The sequence below is a fragment of the Oncorhynchus mykiss genome, chromosome 5 (assembly GCF_013265735.2).
Source record: "Oncorhynchus mykiss isolate Arlee chromosome 5, USDA_OmykA_1.1, whole genome shotgun sequence".
In the NCBI taxonomy this organism is placed as follows: Eukaryota; Metazoa; Chordata; class Actinopteri; order Salmoniformes; family Salmonidae; genus Oncorhynchus; species Oncorhynchus mykiss.
Window position 1 is genome coordinate 97,747,051 of NC_048569.1, and position 9,551 is coordinate 97,756,601.

General features: G+C 42.7%; 1 protein-coding gene across 1 annotated transcript in view; it reads left to right on the plus strand.

The window, feature by feature from the left end:
- Window positions 1–8,105, plus strand: part of gtpbp6 (GTP binding protein 6 (putative)) — a 39,761-nt gene extending 31,656 nt beyond the window's left edge. The window contains exon 10 of the mRNA XM_036978958.1: window positions 7,754–8,105. Coding sequence (XP_036834853.1) covers window positions 7,754–7,880 — 127 coding nt within the window. The 3' untranslated portion in view covers window positions 7,881–8,105. The remainder of the gene's footprint in view (window positions 1–7,753) is intronic.
- The last annotated feature ends 1,446 nt before the right edge of the window (window positions 8,106–9,551 follow it).

Consider the following 9,551-nt stretch of genomic DNA (forward strand, 5'->3'; position numbering starts at 1 on the left):
TTAGATTTTTTTGCAAATGTATTCAAAACGTAAAACAGAAATACCTTATTTACATAAGTAGAATGAATTGTCCGTAGAGCTCCGAGACAGGATGTGTAGAGGCACAGATCTGGGGAAGGGTACCAAAACATTTCTGCAGCATTGAAGATCCAAAAGACCACAGGGGCCTCCATCATTCTTAAATGGAAGAAGTTTGGAACCACCAAGACTCTTCCTAGAACTGGCCGCCCGGCCAAACGGAGCAATCAGGGGAGAAGGGCCTTGGTCAGGGAGGTGACAGAGCTCCAGAGTTCCTCCGTGGAGATGGGAGAACCTTCCAGAAGGACAGCCATCTCTGCAGCACTCCACCAATCAGGCCTTTATGGTAAAGTGGCCAGTTGGAAGCCACTCCTCAGTAAAATGCACATGACAGCCCACTTGGAGTTTGCCATAAGGCTCCAAAAGACACTCAGTCCATGAGAAACAGGGGATGGGGGGGGGGGCTTTGGATCACTACTGGCTGTAAGCGAACGGGTGATGCGCGTTTGGAGCAAGGCTCAGCCATTCAATCACATAACAACAGAATGCAGCGCAGCACGCGACTGAAGAAACACGAGACAATCAATTTGGTAGTTCCAGTATCAACGCGCTCTGGAAAGAGCGGGAGAAAGGAAAGGCAGTTTGCCAGTTACAGCAGCGCGTCCCCTGAACGGTAACGAAGAGGTAGATGAGAAGCTTGACCACGGAGACCGGGGGTTGAGAATGTGACGAAGCCTACTTCATGAGCTGGTACTGAAAAACAACTGGCATTTGGAAAGTTTGAGGTGAGGAAGAAAGTGGTGGACAGGTACTGTTAGCATTGTTAAGTATCTTGCTAGCTGGATCGAATTCTCTGTTAGCTAGCCAGAAAAATGTTGCGCAACATTAGCCAATTTAACTGATCAAATAATTTGGTTTATGGTGTGAAATTATTATACAGGCTGTCATGGTAACAAGCGTTCTATTATAAATGCTGTCGTGGTAACAAGCTTTCTATTATAAAGGCTGTCGTGGTAACAAGCGTTCTATTATAAAGGCTGTCATGGTAACAAGCGTTCTATTATAAAGGCTGTCATGGTAACAAGCGTTCTATTATAAAGGCTGTCATGGTAACAAGCGTTCTATTATAAAGGCTGTCATGGTAACAAACGTTCTATTATAAAGGCTGTCGTGGTAACAAGCGTTCTATTATAAAGGCTGTCGTGGTAACAAGCGTTCTATTATAAAGGCTGTCGTGGTAACAAGCGTTCTATTATAAAGGCTGTCGTGGTAACAAGCGTTCTATTATAAAGGCTGTCATGGTAACAAGCGTTCTATTATAAAGGCTGTCGTGGTAACAAGCGTTCTATTATAAAGGCTGTCATGGTAACAAGCGTTCTATTATAAAGGCTGTCGTGGTAACTAGCGTTCTATTATAAAGGCTGTCATGGTTAACTGCAATATTAGTGTATTGTTTTTTCTCAAGACTTGAGTGTCATTTGCAGTAAAGTCTAGGCAACAAATAACATTGGATTGCTTTCTTTACATGTTTTAGCTGTGTGTTAGGTTCACATTAACCACTTTTTATTTTACACACAGAGACTGATCATGTAGATTATATTCTTTGTTGTTTAATTAGTTAAAACCTGGCATGAGAGCTCAAGTTCAGGTATTGCATGGTCTGGCCAGTTATGGGTGGTAGCTAGTCCAGTTCAGGTATTGCATGGTCTGGCCAGTTATGGGTGGTAGCTAGTCCAGTTCAGGTATTGCATGGTCTGGCCAGTTATGGGTGGTAGCTAGTCCAGTTCAGGTATTGCATGGTCTGGCCAGTTATGGGTGGTAGCTAGTCCAGTTCAGGTATTGCATGGTCTGGCCAGTTATGGGTGGTAGCTAGTCCAGTTCAGGTATTGCATGGTCTGGCCAGTTATGGGTGGTAGCTAGTCCAGTTCAGGTATTGCATGGTCTGGCCAGTTATGGGTGGTAGCTAGTCCAGTTCAGGTATTGCATGGTCTGGCCAGCTATGGGTGGTAGCTAGTCCAGTTCAGGTATTGCATGGTCTGGCCAGCTATGGGTGGTAGCTAGTCCAGTTCAGGTATTGCATGGTCTGGCCAGTTATGGGTGGTAGCTAGTCCAGTTCAGGTATTGCATGGTCTGGCCAGCTATGGGTGGTAGCTAGTCCAGTTCAGGTATTGCATGGTCTGGCCAGTTATGGGTGGTAGCTAGTCCAGTTCAGGTATTGCATGGTCTGGCCAGCTATGGGTGGTAGCTAGTCCAGTTCAGATGAAACATGGTCTGGCCAGCTATGGGTGGTAGAAAAATAGGTACAGATGTGGACAATGCACTCCAGCACTTTACAGATGGCATTTCGGCTGTTGAATGGCCTCCTGTTGAATGGCTTCCTGTTGAATGGCTTCCTGTTGAATGGCCTCCTGTTGAATGGCCTCCTGACACGTGGCAGTGCAGTTCCATGTCTCTGTCATTATTAACTGCCAGAGGGGAGGGCTCATGGTGAAGTGTGCCTATCGAAGATAGTTCTGGGAGATTCAGGATGGCTTTGACATTGAGGAGGTGCAATTCTTATCATATGTGAAGGCCCAGTAAGTTGATGGCATTTCTTGTCAATGAGTGTTGTGTTGGTTGATTGTTATGAACACCTGCCTTATGAGCTTGTTATCATATGTGGTTGCATTCTCCCCATACACCATAATATCACCAAGTTGACATGTACGGCAACTCCAGGGCAGATGTGTAGTCAGAGCATGGGTGGACCGACTGGCAAGTGTTTTCACTGACATCTTCAACCTCTCCCTGACCGAGTCTGTAATAACCTACATGTTTCAAGCGGACCACCATAGTCCCTGTGCCCAAGGAAACCTGCTGCTGCCTTCCATCGCTCAGTCAGACTGCTCTATCAAATCATAGACTTAATTATAATATAATAAACACACAGAAATACGAGCCTTAGGTTATATTCTTTCCTTTCATTAGAGCCTCCCAGTTGTAGAGCTAGGGAGAGGGTGTCATGGTTGTCTATAGAGACTCCCAGTTGTAGAGCTAGGGAGAGGGTGTCATGGTTGTCTATAGAGACTCCCAGTTGTAGAGCTAGGGGGAGGGTGTCAGGGTTGTCTATAGAGACTCCCAGTTGTAGAGTTAGGGAGAGGGTGTCAGGTTGGTCTATAGAGCCTCCCAGTTGTAGAGCTAGGGAGAGGGTGTCAGGTTGGTCTATAGAGCCTCCCAGTTGTAGAGCTAGGGAGAGGGTGTCAGGTTGGTCTATAGAGCCTCCCAGTTGTAGAGCTAGGGAGAAGGTGTCAGGGTTGTCTATAGAGCCTCCCAGTTGTAGAGCTAGGGAGAGGGTGTCAGGGAGAACCTTCCAGAAGGACAACCATCTCTGCAGCACTCGACCAATCAGGCCTTTATGGTAGAGTGGCCAGACAGAAGCCTCTCCTCAGTAAAAGGCACATGACAGCCCGCTTGGAGTTTGCCAAAATTCACCTAAAGGACTCTGACCATGAGAAACAAGATTCTCTGGTCTGATGAAACCAAGAATGAACTCTTTGGCCTGAATGCCAAGCATCACGTCTAGAGGAAATCTGGCACCAACCCGATATAACATCTCTGGAGAGACCTGAAAATAGCTGTGCTGCAACGCTCTCCATCGAACCTGACAGAGCTTGAGAGAATCTGCAGAGAAGAATAGGAGAACCTCCCCAAATACAGGTGTGCCAAGCTTGTAGCGTCATTCCCGAGAAAACTAAAGGCTGTAATCTCTTCCAAAGGTGCTTCAACAAAGTACTAAGTAAATAGTCTGACTACTTATGTAAATATGATATTTAACTTTATATAATTTTATTACATTTGCAAAAAATTCTAATAACCAGTTTTTGCTTTGTCATTATGGGGTATTGTGATGTCATTATGGGGTATTGTGATGTAATTATGGGGTACTGTGATGTCATTATGGGGTATTGTGATGTCATTATGGGGTATTGTGATGTCATTATGGGGTACTGTGATGTCATTATGGGGTATTGTGATGTCATTATGGGGTATTGTGTGTCATTTGATGAGGGGGAAAAAACAATTTAATTAATTTTAGAATAAGGCTGTAACGTAATTTTTTATTTTTTATGTCAAGGGGTCTGAATACTTTCCAAATGCACTGTATGACTGGTTTCACATTTGTCTCCAGCTATTGTAAAGTCAAATATATCTACAACAAGTGTAATTTATATTTACAATCCCCTTCTCCAAACGGATAACTCATTTACCTAGCTCTTATCAATAGCACTTATCAATAGCTCTTATGAAGTTGTAAATAACGGTGCATGGAGAATGGTGTCTCATTTAATGCGGCATATCTGTAGACACACCTCCATTAATACAGTGTATCTGTAGACACGCCTCCATTAATACAGTGTATCAGTAGACACACCTCCATTAATACAGTGTATCTGTAGACACACCTCCATTAATACAGTGTATCTGTAGACACACCTCCATTAATACAGTGTATCTGTAGACACGCCTCCATTAATACAGTGTATCTGTAGACACACCTCCATTAATACAGTGTATCTGTAGACACGCCTCCATTAATACAGTGTATCTGTAGACACACCTCCTCCACACCTCCATTAATACAGTGTATTTGTAGACACACCTCCATTAATACAGTGTATCTGTAGACACACCTCCTCCACACCTCCATTAATACAGTGTATCTGTATACACACCTCCTCCACACCTCCATTAATACAGTGTATCTGTAGACACACCTCCATTAATACAGTGTATCTGTAGACACACCTCCATTAATACAGTGTATCTGTAGACACACCTCCATTAATACAGTGTATCTGTAGACACACCTCCTCCACACCTCCATTAATACAGTGTATCTGTAGACACACCTCCATTAATACAGTGTATCTGTAGACACACCTCCATTAATACAGTGTATCTGTAGACACACCTCCATTAATACAGTGTATCAGTAGACACACCTCCTCCACACCTCCATTAATACAGTGTATCTGTAGACACACCTCCATTAATACAGTGTATCTGTAGACACACCTCCTCCACACCTCCATTAATACAGTGTATCAGTAGACACACCTCCATTAATACAGTGTATCTGTATACACACCTCCATTAATACAGTGTATCTGTAGACACACCTCCATTAATACAGTGTATCTGTAGACACACCTTCATTAATACAGTGTATCTGTAGACACACCTCCTCCACACCTCCATTAATACAGTGTATCTGTAGACACACCTCCATTAATACAGTGTATCTGTAGACACACCTTCACCACACCTCCATTAATACAGTGTATCTGTAGACACACCTCCATTAATACAGTGTATCTGTAGACACGCCTCCATTAATACAGTGTATCTGTAGACACACCTCCTCCACACCTCCATTAATACAGTGTATCAGTAGACACACCTCCTCCACACCTCCATTAATACAGTGTATCTGTATACACACCTCCATTAATACAGTGTATCTGTAGACACACCTCCATTAATACAGTGTATCTGTATACACACCTCCATTAATACAGTGTATCTGTAGACACACCTCCATTAATACAGTGTATCTGTATACACACCTCCATTAATACAGTGTATCTGTAGACACACCTCCATTAATACAGTGTATCTGTAGACACACCTTCATTAATACAGTGTATCTGTAGACACACCTCCATTAATACAGTGTATCTGTAGACACACCTCCTCCACACCTCCATTAATACAGTGTATCAGTAGACACACCTCCATTAATACAGTGTATCTGTAGACACACCTCCACACCTCCATTAATACAGTGTATCAGTAGACACACCTCCATTAATACAGTGTATCTGTAGACACACCTCCTCCACACCTCCATTAATACAGTGTATCTGTAGACACACCTCCATTAATACAGTGTATCTGTATACACACCTCCATTAATACAGTGTATCTGTAGACACACCTCCATTAATACAGTGTATCTGTAGACACACCTCCTCCACACCTCCATTAATACAGTGTATCTGTAGACACACCTCCATTAATACAGTGTATCTGTAGACACACCTTCATTAATACAGTGTATCTGTAGACACACCTCCTCCACACCTCCATTAATACAGTGTATCAGTAGACACACCTCCATTAATACAGTGTATCTGTAGACACACCTCCATTAATACAGTGTATCTGTAGACACACCTTCATTAATACAGTGTATCTGTAGACACACCTCCTCCACACTTCCATTAATACAGTGTATCTGTAGACACACCTCCATTAATACAGTGTATCTGTAGACACACCTCCTCCACACCTCCATTAATACAGTGTATCAGTAGACACACCTCCATTAATACAGTGTATCTGTAGACACGCCTCCACCACACATAATTTATTTGATCTCCACCCCCAAATGATTAGCAGGTGAATAGCGGTTGAGTAGTGGGTGAATAGCAGGTGAATAGCGGGTGAGTAGTGGGTGAATAGCGGGTGAGTAGTGGGTGAATAGCAGGTGAATAGCGGTTGAGTAGTGGGTGAATAGCGGGTGAGTAGTGGGTGAATAGCAGGTAAATAGCGGTTGAGTAGTGGGTGAATAGCAGGTGAATAGCGGGTGAATAGCAGGTGAGTAGTGGGTGAATAGCAGGTGAGTAGTGGGTGAATAGCGGGTGAGTAGTGGGTGAATAGCGGTTGAGTAGTGGGTGAATAGCGGTTGAATAGCGGGTGAATAGCGGTTGAGTAGTGGGTGAATAGCAGGTGAATAGCGGTTGAGTAGTGGGTGAATAGCAGGTGAATAGCAGTTGAGTAGTGGGTGAATAGCGGTTGAGTAGTGGGTGAATAGCGCGTGAATAGCGGTTGAGTAGTGGGTGAATAGCAGGTGAATAGCAGTTGAGTAGTGGGTGAATAGCGGTTGAGTAGTGGGTGAATAGCGCGTGAATAGCGGTTGAGTAGTGGGTGAATAGCAGGTGAATAGCAGTTGAGTAGTGGGTGAATAGCGGTTGAGTAGTGGGTGAATAGCGGTTGAGTAGTGGGTGAATAGCGGTTGAATAGCAGGTGAATAGCGGTTGAGTAGTGGGTGAATAGCGCGTGAATAGCGGTTGAGTAGTGGGTGAATAGCAGGTGAATAGCAGTTGAGTAGTGGGTGAATAGCGGGTGAATAGCGGTTGAGTAGTGGGTGAATAGCGGTTGAGTAGTGGGTGAATAGCGCGTGAATAGCGGTTGAGTAGTGGGTGAATAGCGGTTGAATAGTGGGTGAATAGCGGTTGAGTAGTGGGTGAATAGCGGTTGAGTAGTGGGTGAATAGCAGGTGAATTACATGCTGTTCTCGTGCTTTAGTTCAACTTCAGAATACGCAGAGAGAAAAGTGCATATAAAGGAAATGACGTTCCATTTATGCTTAACTCAGGTCGGAATGAGGGCCTTTCAGAATAGGTTTTACAATGATATTTATCATGTTTAAGGCTTAATTTACCCCCATTCTATATCTCTAACCATTCATCTCCCAACGAGCCAGGACACAGCCTGCCTGAGATCCTCTGGCAGGCCACTGTTGACCATTCATCTCCCTATGAGCCAGGACACTGCCTGCCTGAGATCCTCTGGCAGGCCACTGTTGACCATTCATCTCCCTATGAGCCATTATGATGTCAATCACTTTGTTACTTGTATTGAAAAGCGCAATATAAATAAAGTTATTAACTTCTCCTTCGTGTGTTTCCAGCTGGCTGTACAAGGAGGCAACAGTTCAGGAAGTGGACGTTAACCCAGATGAAGGTTCCGCTGTCGTCAAGGTGATCATCAGTGCTGCTGCGTACGGACGCTACAGGAAGATGTTCTTAGGTAGTTAGAAACACTGCAGGTCTAAACCCTGGATGATTGACAGGAGGCTTTATTGAAGCCACCGCGCAGCAATAGAAATGCATTTATTATATTACAGACACCTTAATGCAGACTTCAAAAATGTTTTATGTTAGCTTAACATACAAATAAAAACATTTTCCTTAATAAAGTATTTATTTTTTGAGTATTGTTACTGTCCCCCCTACAGCAACTAAAAATACTTGTATAATGGCTATGGTGTCTCAAAATGGACAAACGGTACTACCAGTATAGACAATTTTTTTCTTGTTTTTCAAGCAAGGGTCTTTTAAGGGAGTATGGAGCACACTTGTTCGGTTCAGTTAGGCGAGTTTGGCCGAACTGAAGCATGCTGCAGCCGATACCAATAATCACTGTTACCGAGAGTTCCTGTTATAACATCCTTTTATTAGGGAACACACAAAAAGCTGTTTCACCAGAAAACCAAACTACTCTTGTTGTATGAATGATAAAATGTATTTAAATGTAAATATGTTAACAGGAAAGTGACATGGTATGACAGTATATTGATTCATTATTAACTGTCTATCATGTTTCACATCTCACCTGGGCTGGATCTGCTTGTTTCAGTGGAGAAACAATGCATGTGTAACATGTGATCTCTTAAATTGAATATATCGTCACTGTAAAAAAAGTAGAATATTCCTGTACATATTTGAAAATCCATTGCATAGAAAAGGGAAAAACGGATGTCTGAATAAGAGGTAGCCTATTTAGTGGTTCTATTGGAATGACTTTTTGTGGGCTTTAATGACCCTCTAAAACAAAATATTGACCTGTACTGTAAGATTCATGTAACAGTTTTTCTGTTGAAAAACCCGTAGCATTGAAAGGGGAATACGGATGAGGTACAAGGGCTTCAGGGAGAATTCATACCCCTCGCCTTACTCCACATGTTGTTGCAGCCTGAATAAAACAGTTATTAATTGTTTTTACCCATCTACACACAATACCCCAGAATGACAAACTGAAAACATGTTGGTTTTACCCATCTACACACAATACCCCAGAATGACAAACTGAAAACATGTTGTTTTTACCCATCTACACACAATACCCCAGAATGACAAACTGAAAACATGTTGTTTTTACCCATCTACACACAATACCCCAGAATGACAAACTGAAAACATGTTTTTTTGCAAATGTATTGAAAATGAAATACAGAAATATCTAATTTACATATGTTTTCACACCCCTGAATACATGTTAGAATCACCTTTGGCGGCGATTACAGCTGTGAGTCTTTCTGGGTAAGTCTCTAAGAGCTTTGCATACCTGGGTTGTACAATATTTGCACATTATTATTATTTTAAATTCTTCAAGCTCTGTCAAGTTGGTTGTTGATCATTGCTAGACAGCCATTTCAGTCTTGCCGTAGATTTTCCAGCTGATTTAAGTCCAAACTGTAACTGGGCCACTCAGGAACATGCAATGTTGTCTTGGTAATCAACTCCAGTCTATATTTGGCCTTGTGTTTTAGGTTATTCTGATGAAATGTGAATTAAATCTCCCAGTGTCTGTTGGAAAGCAGACTGAACCAGGTTTTCCTCTAGGATTTTGCCTGTGCTTAGCTCTATTCCCGTTTCTTTTCATCATAAAAAACTCCCTAGTCCTTGCCGATGGTAAGCACACCAATA